Below are 25,141 nucleotides of genomic sequence, written 5' to 3'. Positions count from 1 at the left end.
ATAAACTGCTTTTATATAATAATAATGATTAAACCACTAAAGTTCATTTTAACTATATGTAATTAACTTAATTATACTTAAAGGTTAATAAAGACTTTATAACAAAATATAAATAATATTGGATAATTATAATATTTTTGATAACACAGTATAAATTATTTTAGATAATTAATTTATCAAATCACTAAAATTCTTTTTAATTTATGTTTGATTATATACTAACAAATCAAATTATTTATTAAGCGTTTATCTTTTTCTAATATGATGTTAAATATTTTTTAGATAAACACAATAAAAGCTATTTTAGATAATGATAACTAAAAATTTACTGAAATTCGTTTTTGAATTTATGGTTAATAACATATTAAAAATTTAATTATTCATTAAGGGTAGTAATGTATTTAGCCGCTCTAACTTTTAACGTGAGAGCTCAGTTGCGAAAAATCACTTCGCAAATAATAGGTAATAAATAAAGACTTTATAACAAAATATAAATAATATTGGATAATTATAATATTTTTGATAACACAGTATAAATTATTTTAGATAATTAATTTATCAATTCACTAAAATTCTTTTTAATTTATGTTTGATTATATACTAACAAATCAAATTATTTATTAAGCGTTTATCTTTTTCTAATATGATGTTAAATATTTTTTAGATAAACACAATAAAAGCTATTTTAGATAATGATAACTAAAAATTTACTGAAATTCGTTTTTGAATTTATGGTTAATAACATATTAAAAATTTAATTATTCATTAAGGGTAGTAATGTATTTAGCCGCTCTAACTTTTAACGTGAGAGCTCAGTTGCGAAAAATCACTTCGCAAATAATAGGTAATAAATAAAGACTTTATAACAAAATATAAATAATATTGGATAATTATAATATTTTTGATAACACAGTATAAATTATTTTAGATAATTAATTTATCAAATCACTAAAATTCTTTTTAATTTATGTTTGATTATATACTAACAAATCAAATTATTTATTAAGCGTTTATCTTTTTCTAATATGATGTTAAATATTTTTTTAGATAAACACAATAAAAGCTATTTTAGATAATAATAACTAAAAATTTACTGAAATTCGTTTTTGAATTTATGGTTAATAACATATTAAAATTTTAACTATTCATTAAGGGTAGTAATGTATTTAGCCACTCTAACTTTTAACGTGAGAGCTCCGTTGCGAAAAATCACTTCGCAAATAATAGTATAGATTTGCTTTAACAATTTTGGAGACAGAGTGAAGCACTGGATGACATTGAACGAGCCATTGGCAGTAGTGCAACAAGGATATGTTGCAGGTGGATTGGCTCCAGGAAGATGTTCCAAATTCACAAACCCTAATTGCACCGGCGGAGATGGAGCCACCGAGCCTTATATCGTGGGTCACAATCTCATCCTTGCTCACGGAGCCGCGGTAAAAGTCTACAGAGAAAAATACAAGGTAAGTGAAAGAAAATAAGTTCCACACTAATTCTTGAAAGTCAAGTTACCAAAATCAACCATGTTCATAACCACAATCATCGATTCTTTGTGTGTTTATATCTTTGCGAAGTATGAGAAATCTGCTCTTGAACGTCGTTCAACAGGGATCTCAAAAAGGTCAAGTTGGTATCGCTCTGAACGTGGGTTGGTACTTGCCCTATACAGAATCAGCCGAAGATAGGTTAGCCGTGGCACGAGTCATGGCCTTCACAATTGACTACTTTCTGGAACCAATTGTGACCGGTAAATACCCAGTGGACATGGTCAACAATGTGAAAGGCGGTCGTTTGCCAACATTCACTGCAGAACAATCTAAGATGCTTAAGGGCGCATATGACTTCATTGGCATTAATTATTACTCTTCCGCTTATGCAAAGGATGTCCCCTGCTCTACCGAAAATGTTACACTCTTCTCTGATCCTTGTGCCAACGTCACAGGTCGGTTTTCTCATCATCCAAGTTACTTTTATCATTTTAAAATAAATAAATAAATTGAAATTTTACGAGCCTACAAGTATTTTTACAGGTGAAAGAGAAGGAGTTCCCATCGGTCCAAAGGTACTTGTCTAGACTAATGGCATAAAACCTTGCAAAACTTTGGTGAAAATTACATTATCTAATGGACCAGCCGAGGTTCAGAGATCATAGACTAGTCATTAGTCTCACAAAGCCCTGTATGTGTATGTGTTTTTTATAGGCTGCATCAAATTGGATTTTGGTATATCCAAAGGGAATTCGTGATCTTCTCCTCTATGCAAAATACAAGTTCAAAGATCCAGTCATGTACATAACCGAAAATGGTAATTCACAAAGCCATGAGCTATATATTTATATATTTGACAATGAGTTTTAGTTTCTGGATGATCTATAAATTGTAGGCAGAGATGAATTTAATACCGGTAAAATATTTCTTAACGACGGCGACAGAATCGATTTCTACGCTCGACATCTTGAGATGGTTCAAGACGCGATCTCGTAAGCATTCTTATCTCTAATATTAAGAATTCCACTTTCCCATGTATAAGTGGACCTAAACATAGACAAACGTATATACGTTTGCATAAAGAAAAAACGTATAGACTTGTCTAAAGGTGCTGCAAATGCTTTTGTTGAATTATGAAATAGGATTGGAGCTAATGTGAAGGGATTTTTTGCGTGGTCGTTGTTGGACAACTTCGAATGGGTAAATGGATACACAGTTCGTTTCGGGCTGGTTTATGTGGATTTCAAAGATGGATGTAAGAGATATCCCAAAAAATCTGCTGATTGGTTCAAAAAGTTTTTGAATCCAAAGAAAAACAGCTGACGGAAATAATAAAATAAGTCGGTTAAACTTTTGATGACAAAAAAAAAAGTTGGTTAAACTTTTTAGTTTTTTTTGTTAAAGGTTTAACTTTTTATTTGGAATTAATAAAGAAATATTCAGTGAAGTCTACTCTGTTTTAAAATATGGGATATCACTTAAAGTTAAAGTCTGTTTTTTTTAAACGTTCAACATTTCTGCTAATTGTAAAACTGATTTGAACATATTTCTTATGATTCATCAGAGACTTCATGTGACATAGAGATGCATCTCCTAGCTGGCAGTAAACTTCGTACTCAATTTTTTTTAAAAAAAGATAATTAGTATGAATAGTTTGCTATGAAAAAATTTTAAAATGTCAGTTAAAGAACTAACCTGTGCACTAAGCAAGAAACTTCATCTAAAATATCTTTAGCAAAGCATATTTAAAAAGTTCGAAACTCAAGTGAATAATTACATAGATTTCGTGTACTTTCTACAACCACTCTAATGCTCTAATTTAAGTTGAACTAGATCATGACCCGCGCGACTGCGCGGATTTTATTTTTATTTTAACAAATAACATATATTCTATAGCAGTTAATACAATTTAGAGTTTGTCTATTTCACATAATGTAGTTTTATATAATTTCGAATTGGTCCAAAACGTATTGTTTAAAAACAATGAAAACTGTTTTTTGTATTAATAGTTTTTCATTAGTGTATTAGAGATATAATTATATGGTGTAAACATTAATATAATATTAATCAATACGATTTGGATTAAAATAACACTGTATTACAGATGTATTGTGAACCACTAATCTAATAGTAACCAATACGATTTGGACTAACATAATAGTGTATTATAGATATAGACATAAGATGGAGACACTAATCTAATATTAATCAATACGATTTAGACGAACAAAACTGAAATCTTCATTATAATTTCAATAAAATAGTTATTAATTATTATAAGATAGATAAACAGAAAATTTAATGGAAAAAATAGTAAGAAAGATTAAACGTGCAGATACATAAATGTTTTATGTTTAGTAAAATAATTTAAATGAATCTGTATTAATCCAAAAACAATTATAGATTCAAATTTTTATCAGAAGAATAGTATTTTGAATGTGTATGCAAAAAATTCAATAAATTAAAAATGACAATGTGTTTTTTTTAGAAAGTTAAGTGCAATAAAAATATACAATCTTTTTTTGTTTTATATTTATTGACAAAATAACTATTATGCCCAAGAAAGAAAAATTTCATTATAAATGTCCATGTCCATATAGAATTAATAAGCCTATTAGTAACAACAAATTATCCAGAAAAAAGAGAAAAAATAGCTACATCTTATTTTCCTTTTCTTTAATTTATTTTTAGGCTAGTAGACTCATAATTGATTTTTTTAAGTTAAAATTGATGTTTCTGTTATTAAAATCCCATAATACGTCAAGTTACCTATTAAGTTAGATATACATAAATACAAAATCCTATGAAACCGAGATTTTTGGTATAGTAGATTAATCTTGGAGAAAGGGGGTTTTCCATATTTACGATATTTCAAATCTATAAATTTGATTGTGAATATTTGATTGCCACCGAGATTTTAGGTATAGTAAACTTTTAATCGATTTTTTAAAAGTTTGAATTGATGTTTCTATTATTGAAATAAGAATATATTTTAACTTGGTGAAGGGGTTTTCCCATAATTGATTATTTTTAAAGAATAAATTGATGTTTCTATTTAGTGTATATTCATTATTTGAGCATCAAGGAAAAAATATTATGATATCTTTAGTATTGAGTTTCAACAAAAAGTACTGATGTGGTTGAAACATGTTGTTAAATTATTTGGTTAATTCAATCCATTGGGTTGGGAGATAATTGGATCAATATAGTTAAAAACTGGACAATGACATGTTTTGGACTCGTTTATATTTTTAATAACATGTGTAACATTTATTTTTATTTCTATTTATTTATATATTATTTTTAAGAACTCAGACTCGTGTAATATTTATATTGGAGACATTTGTTGTATTCATTTGACTATAATAAAAGAGAGGGTTGTTATATTTGTACTATTATATAATATATACGGTGGTGTTAAATGATAGTCAAATGATTTAGATATTTTGTAAATAATTTGCGGTAGAGTTAAATTATAGTCAAATGATTTACGTTCATATGAAAGTTCGATGGAGTTAATGTTAAATGAAAGAATAGATAAAAGAGGTGATGTTAACTGATAATTACGGTGGAGTTAAATGATAGGATATTAATTACGGTGGAGTTAAATAATAGGTGCTTGATATTAAACTCTATAAGGAAATATTTAAATGAAATGTTAGATTAAGAATAATAATGTGATGTCCAACTTTAAAATCCACCTAAAAGAAGTTAGAATGTTTCTGTTTTAATAAGATAGACGAGAAATACCCAGTTGTTAATAATTAAAAATCATCAAGCTAGAGGTAGAATGAAAATGTAATGATTTTGAAATTGAAAAGTTTAGTTTTTTGTATACAATGAGAAAAAAATGCAAAATAAACAAATTTGTGTGAAAAATGAGAGCATAAGATGTAAAATTTAAAATTTAGAGCATTTAGAGATTCGGTTTTGTTTGTTTTTGGATATTTATACCACCATACCCTACAAGAAACGCTCATTTTCTAATTTGCATATTCGTCGAGAATCAGTAGAAAATGAAAACGTGTTGTCGGATCCTTTTTGCTGGGACAAAATTTCGTACATGAATTTATTAAAAAAATTCAACTATTTTTGACAAACTATTTTGGTCAGGAATTTTTCGACGAACAGTTTATCAAGAATTTATTGGAAATTCAAAAACTTAAACAAAAAATTAAAACAACTTTTCCAATAACTAAAACTTAAGAAAATAGTAAATTTTAATAAAATATACCAGAATATAAATAAATTATAAAAAAATAATTTAAGTAAAAACTTATAATTTATTTCCTTAATCTGACAAATTACCCAAATAAAAATTCTAGAAATTGTAAACCAAAAAAATTACAAATTATAAAAATATTCTTAAATATATAATTTTTTGAAAATTAATAATAAAAATATATAAAATATTAAAATAACTAAATTGTTTTTGAAAATAAAATGTTTTACAGTTTTATACTCATTCAAATTTGATTTGGGTCTATTTGCATTTCAGGATTTTGAGGTTGAAAATTTTAGCCTCATTGAGTATTTAAAATTTTTGGTTTGAGTTCAATTCAGATCTTTGTGGGTTTGGTCGAGGTTTCAGGTTTGGATATCCCATTTAATTTATTTTTTAAAAAATTAAATTCATGTATAGTTTTATATTTCTCAAAATTTAAAATAAAATAATATATAACATATAAATTTGAATAATGTATACCAAAATACATAAATTTAACATAAAATATTTTGGTTTGAATATATTTACCTATTTCTGATATTTAATTTTGACTGTTTGTACATATTTTACAATATTTTAGACAATTTTAAAATATCTTATACATTTTAGATATCCTTTGGATATTAGAACAAAAAAATATCTAACATATTCAAGTATATAAATCTGATTTGGATATATTCAGATATCTGAAATATTTTGATATGGATAATATTCGGTTCTGATTCTTTAAATATCAAAATTTTGAACATATTCGAATATTTAATCAATTTGAATTTTATACTATTTTCGGATCGAATTTGTTTCGGTTTTCCAGGTTTGGATTTTTTTCGTCCAGTCCTGCCTGTCATGTTCATAATAGAAACTACTACTGTAATGTCAAAATATTTCTTAAGGAACCAAGAAGAGTTTTTTTACCATTTCTGATGGTTTTAATAACTTTATATAAAAAAATTAATATTAATATTATAATTCATTTTTGTTAAATTGAAAACGTATTCTGTTTATTTAATTTGCATGATACACTTTTTTAGAGTATCTGATGAGTATGTTGCTGGTTTGGTTCAGATACATTCTGACATTCTTTTTTCAATTTTTCCTTTTTTATTAGTATATAAAAGTCAGATAGTGAGTTTACTTATAATATTTTTGATAAAAAGAATATTTTCATTTTTTATAAGAATCCAATATTGTAAATAATCTTTTAGAGCGATAAGAGAATTCTGGTAAGGAACGTTACAACCTTAATTCTTTTATCATCAAAATTAACTCGAAAGTTACAACCTTAATTCTTTTATCATCAAAATTAACTCGTTATGGTTTACCGACAATGTTGCTTCTAAGTCTGGATATAGTGCAAAATGTTTTGGTATTGTGGATCTGGGGACATGTGTTACATGTTGTTGTCCCATGTTATTCTTATCTCTTTACGTATTTTATTTGATTGATATGGTCAAAACTGACGACAACTTCCACCGACACCAATCCAATATTCCAATATAACGTCTATCTTCATGGTTCCTTATGGCTTCATTTTCGATGAAACACCGCCATGTACATGTCTAATCCAATAAATCAGATTATTTTAAATAATTTTCCTTTTCTTTTCAGAAAGTTTTTAGTTATTTTCTCGGTCTATTTAAACTAAAAACAAAGATATTATAAAATTGTATCTTTACCAAATTTTTTTATTGATAATTTACGAAATTCGATTATTCTCCATTGTTTGTTCTATCCAATTTTTTGAACCCGATCTAGACACTAAATTGGATAACTTTCTAGATCATCGGATTGACAGTAAATAAACTGTAGATTAATAAATAAACTATTATTATATAATAATATATTAGGTATGAAATAAATATATAAAACCTAAAATTAAGCATTTTCTAATATTTTTATAAAACATAAAATAATATTTTGGATATGTATATATTTTATGTTTTGGAAAATATTTAATTTTAGTTTCTATTTTTATTCTAATTTGACATGCCAAATATCAAAATAGTTTAAATTATCTTTTTAAAAAATGTAACAATTTAAGAGTTATGACATTTCACGAAAAATATCAAAATTTAAAAATTCATAAATATTTATATATGTGATGTAAATAATAAAATTAAACTTTAAATCCAAAATATACCAAAAGTAAAACATTATTAATAAATTGTTGATAACAAAACTAAAAAAACTAATTTCCTAATTAAAAACATAATTAAAAACTAAAATAAAGTGTAAAAATTGTCTATTGTTCAATCAATGGTTCAACAAGTAATTGTGTCTGGTTTTAGTAGTTTTTAACGGGTTTTATTAAATTTTTAAATTTTACTTCTTTTTTTTTAAATCCAGATCAAATTTGTCTTGGATCGCCGGATTTACCGGTTCAACTGCGGATCCGAATCGAATTCCAAAACACTGGTTCTATCTAAAAAGCTTCATCTTTTCTTTTTCTTCAATAAATAAAAATAATGTTTTGTTTAAAACTATTTACCTTTAAAAACATTTCACCCGTAATAGAAAAGAAAAACCACGAAACAAACAAAGAGACACAAAGACGGCAAATACAAGGATAGACGTTCGACAGCTAAAATTAATTTGACCTAAATTGATGTAAGTAGGAAGAGAGAAAATTACTCCCTCCATTTTAAATTATTTGTCGTTTTAGATTAGAATTTTCGTTTTAAAATAGTGTCGTTTTCGGTTTTCAATGCAAATTTATTGAAATTTTCTCTACTCTATTTTTCTATTGGTTGATATATGGTTAGGTGTATTGGTAATATTATTTTTATTTTGGAAAAATATAAAATTAAATGTTTTTTAATCTGTATGCATAGACCTAAAACGACAAACAATATGAAATAGAGGGAGTATTTACTTGATATTTTTTTTTGAGAAAATTCTTTTTTAACCTGGTTGAATTTTGGAGAGTCGGAAGCCCGTAGATGAATTCTTTTTTCAGGTTAGAGGTGTTCCAGAAATGTCTGCAATCGAGTAAATAGCTCTACGAACTAATGGATCGGATCGAATTGGAAAATGGAAAGATTTGTACAAGTTATACCTTTCGTCACCACTTTGTGGAAAATTGTTAGATATGAATATGTTAGATACCTGTGACTCGATTGACGAAGGTGAAATAGTATCTCTCTCCAAAAAAGCATGTTTTTTTTACCACCACACGAAGAAAATATTTTGTTGTGAATGAACAAGATAGTGAGGAATTGTCCATACGTAAAATCAGAATTATTGAGACGGGCCTTTTCCACATAAAAAGGGAATCTTTTGTTACAATAGAAGCAGAAGTGATGTGGATTATTCAAGAATCGAAGTCGATTTGCTTTAGAATAAGACTTTCTTTCTCTAGGCAGGAACGCATTATATTTTCTATGAAATATAGAAACAAGAAGATTAAATAAGAGATATCGACAGATTTCCGAATATAAAAAATATGAAATAAAACAAATCTACTGTTTCAATTTTATCTCTATCGAATTTGAATATCAGAATAGTGGATATAGTCATGATTCGACGGGTTAGGTCCACTTACTTTTTCTTTTGGATTTGTTGATTTATAATCTATCGAAAAAGGGAAACAACGAATATCTATTTGGCGATTCACGAGCCGACTTATTATTATTCATTGTATTATAATATAAAAATGTTCAATTTTATTTTCTAAATTACTCTCTCACTTTATTATTAGTTATTATTAAAATGAAATTCTCAAATGGATCTTAAAGTATAGATCTATATCTGTGTTAGGTAAACAGAACAATGTGGTTTAGTTTCAAATACCAAGAGGATCGAACCTAAAACGTGTTAGCGTCTCGGGCCCATCTAATGCTACTTGACCACAAAGCTCGTTCTAATTTACTTGATACTTTCTCCGTTTTTAAATAAATATCACTTTGATATTTTTCACACTAATTAAGAAAGTGATGAAAATATATATGTAAATTGTTATTAACTACATCTCTCTGACCAATAATATTTGAAATAAATAAAGTTAGTTATAAAATCAACGCAGTTTGTAATTAATTTTCAGGTAAAAGTAAATATAATTTGTATTGGAATTATAAAGTGACATTTTGTGTAATAAAAAAGTTAGAAAGACACTTATTACGAAACAGATGAAGTATTTTAGTTTCAGCTTGATGTTTTTTTTTCCATCTAAAGATTTTATTATTAAAGGGCTAGTCCAAACTGATCAAACCCAAAAGATACAAACAGCCCAAAAGCCCACACTTACAACAGAAAGCCCGACATAAGGGCAATTAAAACATGGGCCAAGCCCAACCAGAGACCAAACGGTGAAAGCGCCCACTCACGTGTCTGAAAACAACGCGTATCAGCCCACGTATCCCATCTGGTCACCGCTCAAGACACACGTCTCTCTTCCACCGAATCAGGGACCAAACGCCGGAGAAACTTTTACGGCCGCCGCTCCCCCGCAAAGCACCAGATCCATACCGGAGAATCGTCTTCTCCACCATTTTTGTCGACGAATCCACCTCCAACGACTGTATTGAAGGTATAGAATTGCGACGGAACCCTAACTCCGGAGAAATACGCCGTAAATGTAAGCAGCATTTCGCCGGACCACATCAATAGCATGCGTCTTCTACGCATCTATCTTCTTTTCCTCCACCACTTTCATCGGAGAGCATCGAGAGATATCGTCTCATCCTAGACCCGAGTCAACAAAACTTGGTAAAACAACACCTACCGCCGGCCGTCATCACCAGAAGAGAAGCGACGACGCCAGAGTCAAAGCCGGACGACTCTCGCCGGATATAAAACACCGCCGGAGGCAAAAGTTCGGGAACAACCGAACCGATACAAACTAACTAAACACGAAAGAAAAAACTTTAAACGGAAAACCGAACCGACGGTGGCTGTGGGAGCCCACCCATCGGCCGGAATCAGAAATCACGGCGGAGTTTGTTCTTGAGAGAGGTCAGAGGTTTTCTAGAGAGATACTAAATAGTTTCAGTTTGATGTTTTATGTCTCCACTCTCCAAAAGACGATATTTTAATTGCTTCTTAATTAACGACTTCATCCCCCAAAATGTCAAACGTCTAATCTACTTTACTTTCTGTCTACGTGATGCGGTACATTACCAACCGGACACTTTTGTAACGGTTTCGATTCTCCCAAATAATGTGATATACAGTATAAAGTATGTGATGGAGCTACTAAGAAAAAGGTATATGATGGAAACAAACAATAGGATAATAAAAATTGATGAAATGACCCTCAATATGGAAGTATTATATCAATAATACTTTAAAATCATTTTCTTAATTTTAGCAAAAAAAAAAAAAAAAATCATTTTCTTAAATAGATAAAAAAATAAATATGTTATTAATCGAATGCATTTCTATATTACGTATTCTTTGGAAGAATCCAAAACGTTTCAAACGTGCTTATTTTAATTAATTATTTATTGTTTCTTTTGCTGCAACATTTAATTATTTGTAGTTGGTTAGTCATATAAAAATAAAAATTTAGTAACATTGACGAGATGATACTCAATAATCAATATGAATACATCAATCACAGTATTAGGCCACAATATCAACCATTTGGTATGAAAGTAATGGGAGACGGCATGGAGATAAGCCTGATACCCCTGCAGTATTAGGCCACACTAGTCAAAAACCGCATCTCAAGTCTAAGAATGATGGAGGATCGAAATACACTAAAGCCATGTACAGAACCGTGCTCACCATGTAATGAAAAGCGCCACCACCTTAGGCCCCATCAATCTTAGGGTCCCATATTTAAAATCTTTATTTCAGTTGGTTAAACTAGTATACAATTTTTATTTTAGTTTCAAATCTGTAAACTAATAAATATAGTATGCTATAATTTTTTTGTGCAAGTTGTTAACTAGTCAGTTATTACTTATTAGTTTATTACGCGTTCAGTTATTTAAGACATTGAAATTTTACTGTTTAATCTAAATTCATAAAATTATTTCTTTTACATATTTTTGTCCTTGTTCTTTGAATTTTTTTTTTTTTGCAACTCCTTGTTCTTTGAAAAACTGTATCATTAATCTTGTTCATTCATATAATTCTATATATCTAGAATATTATCTTAGTATTATTAACTTTTCCTTTAAATATTCTAAATCAACATACACTTCACATACAACATAATCATAAATAATCTTATTGTAATTTGTTTTTTCTAATCAAAATGTATACCTTCTATTTTCGTTCAGTTTAATACATCTTTTGTTAAATTTATTTTAATATATATTTTTAAGGTTTTATATAATAAATATTTTATACTGAATAATGAAATATTTTCTCGGCCCTAAGCCCCCCGACTAGCTTCGCACGGCACTGGCCATGGAGATATAGTTTTTCTTTCGATGATTTGATTTGTTGGAATCAAAGTCTTAAGTCTTAGTTTTTAAGAACTCTCAGCTAAAGTCACAGTCATTGTACAATTTTTTTTTGAATTAATTTAACATTATTTAAAAAAAAACCAGACGATTAGGAAAATACTCGATCTGGTCACTAGAAAATAATCCACACTTGTTCACACCCAACCCAATCAAAATAATAGAAGAGACTCAACACTTGTTCAACATTTAGCGTCACATATGAAAAAAAAAAACATGACGAAATTTATAAATGAATTGAGTACCAGTAAAACTTTGCGAAAAACAAGATGAAAATGTGAGACGATAATAGGTAAGTTAAAATCTATCGTTGGTTAAAGGAGATGCAATTTTGAAAATTCTGTATTCACACAAGAAGTACCTTATTGCAGAAAGAAAATTCATACGTCCTATTATGATTTGATTGAAGAGTAAAACCAAAAGATTGAACTATTCGCTTTGCATTGGCCATGGAAGCAAGCAAACATTTTCTTTTTGGTTATTTTGGGATTATTTGACCTTCTATGTATTTAACAATCACATGACATGCTTAGCGCTGGGAAAAAAATCCGAACCCGAAAAACCGAACCGAACCCGATCCAAAAAAGTAGCACCGAACCCGAACCGAAATTGATTAAATATCCGAACGGGTTCAAAATTTCGGTATTTAAAGAACCGAAACCGAACCCGATCCGAACCGAAATATTTTGGGTACCCGAATGTATCTGAAATAAATTTATATACTTAAATATATACATTATTTTTATATATAATGTATATTAAAAATATTAAAAATATATAAGATACCTTTAAGTTTTCCAAAATACTCGGAAAATATATGCAAATAGTCAAAAGTAAATGTTTAAAATAGCTAAAGTATACTGAAAACACGAAAATAGTTAAATATCTATTGATTCTTTATCTAAATATTCAAAGAAAACTAATTTATATATTAAATTAAGGTATTTTGACATATATGTTATGAAAATTTATATGTAATATATTATCTTTCTTATAGATTTTGAAAATTTAAAGTATATAATGAATTTTGAAAATTTAAAAATATTTTAAATGGGTTATCCGAACCCGAACCGAACCCGCAAAGATCCGAACCGAACCCGAACCGAAGTTTAGAAATATCCGAATGGGGCTGAAATCTTTGACTCCGAAAACCCGAAACCCGGATGGACTGAACCGAAACCCGAATGGGTACCTGAACGCCCGGCCCTGGACATGCTGGTTATATTTCTTTATCGTATGTTATTTTGTTGTCTAAAAACCTAATTTACTAATGGAGGTTAGACTTTAGGATTTATGGTTTATTATAACGACTTTTCCAAAATTCAACATTCGTATAAATATATATGTTACGGAATACCACATGCCTGACATTTGAATGAAAGTGTGACTCACATTATGTGAGACAAGAATAGGTAAGTTAAATTCTGTTATTAGTTAAAATAGATGATGACATGAATAATTTTGAAAATTCAATGTTGACATAAGAAGTAACTTATTACAGAAAGAAAATTCATACGTCCCATTATGATTTAATTGAATGGTAAAACCCAAAAGTTTGGAATATGTGCTTTTCATTTGCCATGGAAGCAAGCAAACCATTTTTTGGTTATTTGGGATGATTTCACCTTCTATATTTTTTATTATATTTCTTCATAGTATGTTATTTTGTTGGTGTAAGCACCTAATTTACTAATTAATGGATCTTGTACTTTAAGATTCATGGTTTGTTAGGAAAACAATTCCAAAAAATCAACATCATATATATGTGTGTATATATGTGTTATGGAAAAAAATCACATGTCCTATAACATTTAATGAAATATCAAAACCAGAAAATTAAAATATATTTTCATTTTTATTCACTTAATTTATATCTAATTGATATTTCGCTAATTTTCCTCCAACTTTTTTTTTTTGATAACCATGGTGGTCCCAGGTTTCGCTCAGACTAAATCCACGAAACCGACGACAATCCACATATTCTTACGATTTAATGCTAACCTCGGTGGCCACCGCATGTCGAATCCAGGGCGTTTTCTCTTTGGCGCTTTCCACTGGACCACCATGTAGTGGTTAATTTTCCTCCAACTAATTTCTTGCCTGCATTTAACACATTTTTGTTTTAAACAATGCTCAATGTTTCCATTCTCCGAAACGTCATTAGCTACGTACGTATGTTTGATATACTTCGGCTATATATATCTTACGTAGCATCTCTGGTCATTCCTACTCATAACCAAACAAAACATGGATAAAAAATGGAGTCTTGAAGGTATGACTGCTCTTGTAACTGGTGGAGCCAGCGGAATCGGGTTTGCCTTACTACTTTATTACTACATTATATTTCTTACCCATTGTTCTGAATTCAATCAAGATTTCGCTAAATTAATTTGATTTGATTTTGTGAAATGTTATAGGCATGCCATAGTAGAGGAGCTAGCCAGTTTCGGAGCTAGAATCCATGTGTGCGACATATCTGAAACATTGCTCAATCAGAGTTTAAGCGAATGGGAAAAGAAAGGGTTTCAAGTGAGTGGTACAATATGTGATGTATCCTTTCGTTCCGAGAGAGAAACACTTATGCAAACCATCTCATCGATATTCGATGGCAAGCTGAATATACTTGTAAGAAACTAAGAATATTCTCACAGGAAAAAATGTATTAAGTTGCGAAATATATAGTAAGGTTTATGTAACTCTTTTTGTTTTTGTTTTTTTTTTTGAATATAAGTAACTCTTTTTGTTCAACATAGGTGAACAACGTTGGCATGGTTCACACCAAGCCCACAACCGAATATGATGCAAACGATTTCTCCTTCCAAATTTCAACAAACTTGGAATCTGCATATCATATTAGCCAGCTTTCACATCCTCTCCTGAAGGCTTCTGGATTTGGAAGCATTGTCATGATTTCCTCGGTTGGAGGGGTTGTGTCAATGTGCTGTGGATCCATCTATAGTCTAGCGAAAGGTACAACGATTAACTTCTAATCAGTAGAGAAATTTTCAGCTATACTAGACCCAATATTATTGTGAATTTATATGTGCTTCATTACGTAAATTAGGCGAATTTCCACTTACGTGTATAATTCCCAAATGATGTTTGGTAAAAATATATTTTATTTTGAGTTAACGTTAATAAGTTGTTTTAAAGTGGTATGATTTAGAGTTGGAATGGTTAGATTGGCACATATACTATTTTAGAGCTTATAATTTATATATGAGATTCCCAATATAGCAAGTGCAAGCACTTTTTCCCAAATATGTATGATCCCAGTGTCTGAATATAGAGGGTTTATCAGAATTTGTTGAAAGCTATTTAATTAGCTCGACAGTTGATCCTTTATTTTCTCCAAAATTTACTTCCAACTGCTTGTTGATGTGATCACTCATTTCTGTAAAACCTTGTTGTGTAACGTTCAGTCTAATTTATCATATTCTTTGTGTGTGCATGTGAAGGAGCTTTGAACCAACTAGCCAAAAATTTGGCGTGCGAATGGGCAAGAGATGGCATAAGAACCAACTCTGTTGCTCCTAATTTTGTCAACAATACTACTATGGTTCAACCTGTAACTAAAGACACCCTCCAGTTTCTTTGTTTCTTTGTTTCTTTTTAGTTTTCAATTTACGCTATGCACTTCTCATTCTTATGTCTATCTTGTGAACAACCAGTTTTTCAAGGACGCTGATTACGAGAAGAGTTTGTTACACAGAACTCCACTTGGCAGTGGCGTACCCAGAAATATTTTTTACCGGTGTCATAAATTAATTTAATAATTTAAAATTAAATATTATTGAAAATATTTATTATATATATTATAGATTTTAACATATTTTATTTTGTGAAAACTGTTATATGTAAAAAAAATCACTAAGTGATTATGATCAGATTTTTAATAAACAAAACATATGTTGAATTTGGTTTTATAAGCCCACATATATAAACAAACAAATAATTCGATTAAATTTTAAGTTAAGCCCAAAAAGAACATACAGACTAAACTAAATTTAAGACCCAACAGAAAAAAAGTTAATCTAAAACATGGGCTTTCAGCCCGATTTTTTTTTAAAAACAAGTTAAATGGGTGCAGGCAGGGTTCGAACACAGATTTTGGGGGTGTCAGAAGTTAGCATGTTAACCAATTCTGCTGCTGTCGACATACAACTCTACATTACAAATGAAATTTAAATTATTTAAGGGGTGTCAGCTGACACCCTTACCCTACACATGGGTCCGCCTCTGCCACTTGGTCGGGCTGGAGAGCCAAAAGAGGTTGCATCACTTGTGGCTTTCCTGTGTCTACCTGCAGCTTCATATATTACTGGTCAGACCATTTGTGTTGATGGAGGTCTCACTGTCAATGGTTTCTCCTATCAGCCAAAGGCTTGAGCTAAGGCTTGAGCGGTGACTTGTGTGTGTTGGTGATGCAGCGTACAAGTATATTTAAGTTGGTGTCGGGTTTTGTTTTAACCTTTGCTTTCTATCAATAATAAAAACAAAAATAAGAAACTCTAGTTTTCCATTACTATTGCACTCTTTGAGAATTCAATAGATTTGTGTTGGTTTGGTTAACAGTTATCTCTGAAATCAATGTTTATCAATATCTTGCATCTATTATTTTGTGTTCAAATTAGTTGTTTTTTATTTACCATTTTGTTTAGACCTTTATTTTTATTAATCAAGAGTTCTGGACCCTTAAGCGAATACATCTTCCTTCTTGGGTCGGAATGAGCATTTCAAGATACCTCTAAAGTACTGAACCTACGACCTGACTTATCACTCTTTTGGAAGGGTCATATTTGATCCAAAAGGGGGTTGTGTGTATATTTACCATGTTATTTAGATGTAACTACCACTCATGTAGTTGACCAAAAAAAAAAACTACCACTCAGGTGAACATTTTCTTTATATAATATTTCCACTGGATATCCTATGCGAAAAAGACAGATAATTGTTCGTGATCTAATAGAATGCCGCCATTTATGACGAGGAACCCAATCAAAGATTTATTGTAAATAAAATAGAACAGGTGTTGGATTTGTGCTTATGCATTTTCTCTATATCTTGTAAGACCATCTCCATATTGGACTTCATTGTGCACTTTTTACTTCAATTTTTGTTCCGTTAGTGCTTTATTTTTTTCTTCATTTCTTCAAATTTTGAAGAACTGAATAATATTTTTTTCTTTTTTGAATTATACAGAGGTATCCTACCCTCACAAAAATGGTCCAGACTACTCATGTGTAGTTACGTATCAGTTCTCTGTCCCTAACGATACCAAAATATTAATTTTCTAGTGGCCGAAATTCGAATCTAAATGATGGTACTAATAGCCGTGAGCCATTTACCACCAGAGTTAAAACCCCCGGTTAAAAATAGAATTTTATTAAATAATATTTTTTCATATTTGAAGAAATAGTGTTCTGTTCTTCATCTCTTTAAAGATAAAACTTTTTTGATTATAGATTGATCCTCTAACTTCAATTTATTCTTACTTCTTACTTAAATAAATTATGAAAGTTGATATTATCCAATTATTTTAAAGTTTATACTATTATTTTTATTTATCCATTTTAAACAATTAGATGAAGTAAAATTACACAATTAATATAGAAACTAAAAGACACAACTAACACCAAACACAATATATTAAAACCTAATACATCTTAAACTAACAAATAATCTGGCAAGTCACTATCAGATCCACTAACATTATTTAAAAAAATTCTAAATGAAGTTGTTGCTTGATGAGGCTGTTGAGCTTGTTGTTGTCCAGTCCTTTTATACAAATTCAATTTTGTTCAGATTAAATGTATGCACGAACATTGGTTTTCAAGAATGTTTGGCTCAATTTAGAAGAATCAAAGATCAAGAAACTCATTTCGCTCTTCGGAGCAATTTAATTGATCACATGTGGGGAAAATATATATCTCATGCTTCCTTATAAAATCTAATGTTCTTGTGTATATTTTACTTATGCTATGTTTACTAGTTATATTATATGATAATGCTTAATCTATATTAATTAGCAATTGTGTTGAGTTTTGTTAAAACTAAATAATTGGGTAAATTAGTAAATTAGCAAAAGTAAAAGGAGTTATTGATAAATAATGATAAACAAGAAAGATAATATATTTGAATATTCCTTTTTTTAAAGAAAAAATGAAGTTAACCATTGGAGAACATGTTATTTCAAATTTTTTGCGAAAAACTTCATATTTTGAAAAAGAAATGAAGTTTACCATTGGCAAAAAAGTTAAATATTGATAATGAAAAATATTTATGTGTATTACTATTATTGGGTACAAAGGTATATATATATATATATATATATATATATGCAGAGAACACAATTAAAAGGAAAACGTGTTATTTCTTCACGAAAGTATCGTATCTTCTCATATGTCTCTCAAACTATGACCTCATCTCATATGTCTTCGAAATAAAAGTTCAAAACCTATTTCTCCTTTAAACTATAGTATAACTCTTATATCTCCCAGAAATAAAAGTTCAAAAGCCATAATTCCATAAAATTAAATTACTCGGTTTAAACCTATAAACTAATTCCGTTTTGGTTTATTAAAACAGTTTTAGACTAATAACGAACCAATTAAGAGACATATACAGTATAACCTCTTTAAATTAATAATATGTAAATTAATATATACTAAAAATCTCTATAAAATAATATAATTTTATAGTCTCAAATTAAGTTTTTGGTTCAGTTAGTATATCGGTAAATTAATAATCTTTTTAAATTAATAAAAACCTATAGTTTTGATGTAATCCCAACATTATTAATCAATAGAGGTTTCACTGTAATTTCTGGTTTGATTGCTTTAATCGGATCTTAATTGGGTTGTTATAGGTCTAAAACTGGTTTAATTAACCATAATAGTTTTAGTTTATAGGTTTAAACCGAATAATTTAGTTTTATGGGGTTACGACTTTCGAACTTTTATTTCGGGAAATTATAAGAGTTATGATATAGTTTCATGGAGAGATATGTTTCAAACTTTTATTTCGGGAACATCTGGAATGAGATCATAGTTTGGAAGCATATGATATAGGATATGATACTTCTTGTAGGAAAATAACACGTTTTTCCCAATTAAAGACATAACTAGAGCAGTAGCGATCCTGACCTTATAAGGACCAGAAGCTGTTTTTTAGAAATGGCCGCTGATGACATACTCATGGTTCGAACCCTAGGTGCACGGATTCTTGCTTCACTTATAATACCACTGTGCTAATGAAATATTTATTCAAAAGTGGCCAAAATTGTATACATATTTTAAGGGCTGGAAGCCTATGCTTCTACAGCTTCCTATCAGGGCCGGACCTGCTAGAGAGACATAATTCTCTAGTGCCAGTCATCTCTAGCTTATATATATATATATGCAGAGAACACAATTAAAGACATAACTAGAGAGACATAATATTTTTTCCTGTTTTGCATTATGCATTATGCGTGCAAGGCCGATGCAATATAAGCGTTGTCACATTTGTTCTCTCTTTTTTTTTTTTGCAAACTACATTTGTTTCTCTTTTTCAAACATAAAATATAGTGCTCCTAACTAATGTGATCGTTATGCCAAACTGAATAGCACCGAACCAAACAAAAATACCAAACCGAAGACATTTGGATGAGTCCATAAGGTACTGATTTATTTTCTTATAATATGTGGTGTCAAGCATGAAGCATGGCCAGAAACAATGAAAGAACTAAGGATTTTGGAGGGTAGTAGGGTACAGACGATGCAAGATGAGCTCCATGCACCTTGTCAACTTTACAGCTTTGCGATCGCTGAAGCAGGCAAGTGTTTCCTTGGTGGAAGCTTTAGATCCTCCCATCCATCCTCTTCTTCCATTCTTTTGAAGTACTGCTCTACCATGCTATTCTTCATATCCTCCAGTCGCCTTGGCTCCCACTGAAATATAAGTACGCGCGGCATTACATACACAGAGTGTGACATAACCACCAAATCATAAAAGGAGAGATTTGTTAAACCTTTGGGTTCCTATCTTTGTCTATCAATATGGCTCTACACCCCTGCATAAGTAATCATAATTATGTCCTACAACAAAAACAATTTCTAGAGGGAAGATACATTAGAATCGAGAAAAACTGAAAAACAAACCTCCACAAAATCTTTGCTTATATCTCCCTTCATCACATGTGACACCATTCTATTCTCACGGATAAGACACTGCCCCACCCCTTGCAATCGTCCCTCTCGTATCTGAAATTTATACAACACAATCACAGTCAACTTATCTTTCCCATCATTGCATGCTTGTGATGCATCTTCGAAACCAACCGATCTAAGAGAGATTTTAAGGCCTGCTGGTGAAGCTTTCTTCAATGCTCCAACGGTAGCTGAGATCCAATCATCTGGTTTATGAGTGGCCTCTCTCTCCTAATCAACACATATTATGGTAGGATGCATTGTCAAATTGTAACACAAGATCAACATATCATGTATATTAACAGTGGTTCATTTTTCTAATTAATGGGGGAAAATACCGTAACATGCCACTGAAAAAAAAATCTACTGAAACATAAATGGGCAAAAACTTACAAGTTCAGATATAATTTCTTCGACTGTTCTTCGAGAGAAGCACTTATCGATAACATCTAGCCTGCATAAAGAAGTAAACGGAAAGATAAGAAACAGCTGACAAATTTTTCCAATAAAGATCTATTGAGATATAAATCACCTAAGTTTGAAAGCTAACAGCAATACAAGGTTGAAGTTTATAAAACACGTAATGTAATCATGATGAATAACATATAAATTGCTTTAGTATAAGTAGAAATAGTAAACAAGATCAAATTAGATAACACTTGCCTCTGGCAAGCACTCCTATGTTTCGGATGTGGATACTGAGTGTGTGCATCGAGAATTATTGAGGCAAATGTAACTGGATCACTTGAACCAACTCTGCAAAGATCTGCTTCTAAGGCAGTCAGCTTCTGTAACAATAAGTTGTTGGATGTGATCAAATCTTCATCTTATATTATTAGTTTAGAAGAGTCATATATTATATAGTTAAGTAATTATTTATGTATAAACTAAACTATTCTTATCACACACCAAAAAGATAGGAATAGAATTATTAACTGTAAAACAGTTACACATATGTGTCTTTGCATTGGTTTGCATTGGGATGTCTTCAAGAAACATGTCCCTTAGTTAGTGTCTCATATAAAACTATAAATACATTCTAAAGATCTAATAAATACATGTGATTTTCGTTTAATAAGAATAAGAATAATAAGTTGAGTGTAAAGCAAGAACAGAGAGAAAGAGAGATAAAACAGAGTAAAATCTGTGTTGTTTGATCCTTAAATAACTTTGAGAGTTCAAAGTTCTACATAAGTAACCTTTACTGGATAACAATCCTTAGCCAAGCAAATAGTAGCTATGAAAACAAAAGGAAATCACAAGTGGAAAAGTTACTCGGAGGAAACAAAGACACTACTGACCGTAAGTTATAGGTGTCATCACAAGCCGTTAGGCCAGAGAATGTTATAAAGACATAAAAACTATAGTATAAAGAAAGTTTTATACCGTAGAAGGCACGAAATGAGTTGCAAGACCACAAGCAAGCATTTCAGCGCCATCTAACCTAGCTCCAGTGAGGGCAACATACTCTCCTGAAAAAAAAGATATGAAGGATGAGATAGAAAGAATAGCCTTAAATTTTGAAGAGATGCAAAAACGAATGCATATTTTCTTTTGTTACCAAAAAATCCAGGGAGCCTTGACAAGAAATAGGAGGCGCCTACAGTTGGAAATACCCCTAGAGATGTCTCAGGCATGGCAAAAACCTTGCAGAACATTCAAAAGATATCGGAATACCGTACTATTTTCTGCTTTAGACCAATCTATTTGTCATCCACATGGACATGCTTTTTTAAGAAGAAAAATACCGTGTTCTCAGTTGCAATACGGAATCGACCATGGACGGAGACCCCAGCGCCACCTCCCATGACAATACCATTCAAAATTGAAACCTACAATTTTTCAAAACGAATTAGTGAGAGTAACACACTTCTTAAATCTTGGGTATTCTACCGAAGCTGAAAATCCAAAACGAACCGACCCAGCAAAACCAAACCAAAACGGAACTAAAATTTTATAGGTATATTCAAGGGTCAAAATTTCTTATATCCTAAATACTACGGATCTGAAAAAGTCTGATAAAACTGATCCGAAACCGACATAAAAAGTTCGATAAGACTGATCCGAAGGCTTTAGAAAGTTTGACAGCCACAACAGCCTATTTTTCCCCAACCGAGCTTTTTTAAATATTAAGTAATCTAAAGTGCTCAAAGTCAAGATTCATTTCTCTTTCTTATTTTTCACTGTTCTAAAGCCTCATAAACATGGCTTTCAAAACAGAAACTTAATTTTTCTTTTCTTAAAATGTTTTTTTTTGTTTTCCCATCATAACTAAAATCTTTATATAAACTTATATCAGTTATATTACAAATTTTATTTATGAAACAATCAACTACGTTTTTTTCTTGTCATTTTAAGATCCATATTGTCTACCATTTTTCAACTTTTTATTATTTATTTCATAAAAGAAAATAATTAAAAAATAAACAATTACTTATAATAAATAAATAAATTGAAAAATGGATAATTATCATCGTCAGCTTTTGATTTCAGCCAAAGTTTCTAAAGTCAGAATCTGTACAGTTAAAAATCTAAAGTCCAAGTCTAAAGTAACAGTCCTTACCAATCAGAATCCTATCCCAAGATTATGATTTCATGTTTTCTTTTTATACTTTTTAAAAAGATTCAGTAAAATTGAATTTCTATCTGTATATTTTAAAAGCATTTCCAATTAAAATTTATTTTTCTTTTTCTTTAAAAATAGAATAATTTTATAGTGGAGTTGGGTTTACTCCAACCTTATTCTATTTTTGGAGTGAAAATTGAAGAAATAAACAAAACTAGATCTTGACCCGTGCGACCGCACGGATATTAATTTCCATTTTAGTTTTTATTTATTTATACTAAATAGTATATTTGTAATATTTGATCGTTTTATATTGACTAAGCTTGGGGTGAGTATTTGGATATCCACTCGAATTCGGTTAAAATCTATTCGGGTTTGAAATTTTTGAGTTTAAAGATTCTAGCTCTATTCGGATATTTATAAATTTTGGTTTCAGTCTGATTCAGATCTTTGCGGGTTTGATAACCCGTTTAAACTATTTTTAATTTTTCAAAATTTATATATCTTTAAATTTCCCTAAATCTAAAAATAAAAATAATATAATATGTATTTGAGTAATGTAAGTCAAAATACCTAAATTAGAAATTAAAAATAAGTTTAACTTGAATATTTGGATGAAAAATAAATATATATTTTAAGTATTTTTGGTGTTTTGATTATTGTTTATCTACTTTAGATGTTTATTTTTGATTATTTTTTATTTCAAATATTTTAAAGAACTTAAAATAGATTATATCTTGGATATTAACTCGAAAAATAGCTAACATATTGAAATATATATATATGATTTAGATACATTTGAATATCTAAAATATTTCGTGCGGAAAAAGTTTGGTTATGGTTCTTTAGATACCAAAATGGTAAATCCGTTTAGATATTATCTAGTTCCGGTTTAAATTTGGTAATACTTTTTTCGTTCAGATTTTTTAAATGAAGAGTTAATATTATAATTTTCATGAATTATTTGTCCAATTAAAAATGTTTTTTTGAATTTCAAAATTGATTTAATGGATAAGTAAATGAAATGTATTTAATTCAAATTTAATTTTGGAAAACACATTAATGTAAGTGGAAAAGACAAAGCATTAAAATATGAAGTATTATTTAATTGTGTATTTAGTTTTGGAAAACACATTAATCTAACTGAAAAAGACAAGCATTAAAATAGAAAACTCAATTTAATTCTCAGTGGCATGAAAATGTAATTAAATTTGAAAATTAAAGGTATTTCTATATGTGTACTTCTGTTTTAATAAGATAGATAAGAAGATTATTTTCTTTATGAAGTAAATCCATGTTTATTTTATTATGGAGTAAAAAATTGAGTAGAGTTAGAAGATTTATTATTCCAAAGTCCATTCTAGAGTAAATTATTAAGTAAGGTTGGATATGCTAAAAGGGGATGCTGAGAAAAAGTGAGACCTGGTCTTTACTATACGTGGCCATTACATAGTTGAGAGTATGTTGAAGTGACATGAAATCAGTACTGCGTCCCCATTTGCCTAGTCTGATGTCACGAACAATAGCAGGAACATCACCACCGGCACAAAACGCTATTCCCTGACCCTGTGTCGAAGTTTTACACTTGTTTGACACAAAGGGTCCTCCTCATATGCATAACCGGAAAGAGGTGAGACTAGAGAAATTACCTTTACGATGACAAGTTTGACCCTAGGGTCCTCCTCATACGCAAGAAACAGTTGCAGCAACCGAGTGATCTAGAAAAGACCAATTGAAGCCAAATATGTACGATATGGAGGAAGAAACAACAACGGAATTAAATTCAATACCATGTTCAATGACAAAGCATTCAGCTGATTTGGTCTGTTTAGTGTTAAGATTCTTACACTCGATATCTCTTCCACTAGAACCTGTAATCAAATTGATTCAGAGAGAAAGAAGAACTGATCGTTGTGAGCTTTGCAGTAAAAAGAAAAAGAAAAGACACCTGAGAGGGAGTTTCAGAGGCCATTATCTTCTTCTTTCTTACGGGTTAAACTTGCGTTATACTCGACGACAGAAAAGAGACCTGAGAGTGAGGTTCAGACTGAAAAGCTTTTATTCTGCTTAGTTTGGTTCTACTTCTTCATATTGTTTCTGCAGTGGTTGAGTGTTTAATTGGTAGAGATTTTATACCAATACAAGTGTTATGCTTTTTGTAATCCAATCAATTATTTTACAAAAGCATTTACCGAAACATTTAGAAGATGCAAATGTTCTCCGAAATAATATTTGTTTAATGCTTTTATATAAATGGTTTTGGT

At 30.0% G+C, this 25,141-nt stretch overlaps 2 protein-coding genes and 1 pseudogene across 6 annotated transcripts; 2 read left to right on the top strand and 1 right to left on the bottom strand.

Moving 5' to 3' along the window:
* Positions 1 to 1,238: 1,238 nt before the first annotated feature.
* LOC108851785 (beta-glucosidase 15-like) lies at positions 1,239 to 2,839 on the top strand. 2 transcript variants are annotated; one of them, XM_018625254.1, is made up of 6 exons: positions 1,239 to 1,463; positions 1,609 to 1,942; positions 2,031 to 2,062; positions 2,202 to 2,304; positions 2,383 to 2,479; positions 2,630 to 2,839. In XM_018625254.1, the coding sequence occupies exons 1-6, from the start codon at positions 1,272 to 1,274 to the stop codon at positions 2,808 to 2,810; spliced, it is 939 nt and encodes a 312-aa protein (XP_018480756.1). In that variant the 5' UTR covers positions 1,239 to 1,271; the 3' UTR covers positions 2,811 to 2,839. The 2 variants fall into 2 exon arrangements, with proteins under 2 accessions (XP_018480756.1, XP_018480757.1); XM_018625255.2 differs by having other exon boundaries at positions 1,325 to 1,463; positions 1,575 to 1,942.
* Positions 2,840 to 14,251: 11,412 nt separating this feature from the next.
* On the top strand, positions 14,252 to 16,725 carry LOC108851968 (tropinone reductase homolog At2g30670-like; annotated as a pseudogene).
* A 3,001-nt stretch (positions 16,726 to 19,726) lies between these two features.
* LOC108854098 (3-hydroxyisobutyryl-CoA hydrolase 1) lies at positions 19,727 to 24,986 on the bottom strand. Of its 4 annotated transcripts, none has more exons than XM_057008411.1 (13): positions 24,826 to 24,984; positions 24,668 to 24,748; positions 24,527 to 24,595; positions 24,300 to 24,443; positions 22,060 to 22,143; positions 21,873 to 21,957; positions 21,698 to 21,783; positions 20,975 to 21,096; positions 20,705 to 20,765; positions 20,444 to 20,542; positions 20,264 to 20,365; positions 20,134 to 20,175; positions 19,727 to 20,053 (listed from the first exon to the last, which is right to left on the bottom strand). In XM_057008411.1, exons 1-13 carry the CDS (start codon positions 24,847 to 24,849, stop codon positions 19,913 to 19,915), a joined length of 1,140 nt encoding a protein of 379 aa, XP_056864391.1. In that variant the 5' UTR covers positions 24,850 to 24,984; the 3' UTR covers positions 19,727 to 19,912. The 4 variants fall into 4 exon arrangements, with proteins under 4 accessions (XP_056864391.1, XP_018483106.1, XP_018483107.1 ...); XM_018627604.2 differs by having other exon boundaries at positions 20,975 to 21,099; positions 24,826 to 24,982; XM_018627605.2 differs by having other exon boundaries at positions 20,975 to 21,099; positions 24,725 to 24,748; positions 24,826 to 24,982.
* Between the last annotated feature and the right edge of the window lie 155 nt (positions 24,987 to 25,141).

Source organism: Raphanus sativus, chromosome 4 (assembly GCF_000801105.2).
Source record: "Raphanus sativus cultivar WK10039 chromosome 4, ASM80110v3, whole genome shotgun sequence".
Classification (NCBI taxonomy): domain Eukaryota; kingdom Viridiplantae; phylum Streptophyta; class Magnoliopsida; order Brassicales; family Brassicaceae; genus Raphanus; species Raphanus sativus.
The sequence above is the reverse complement of the archived record's forward strand: the minus strand, read 5'-3'. Positions and strand labels throughout refer to the sequence as shown.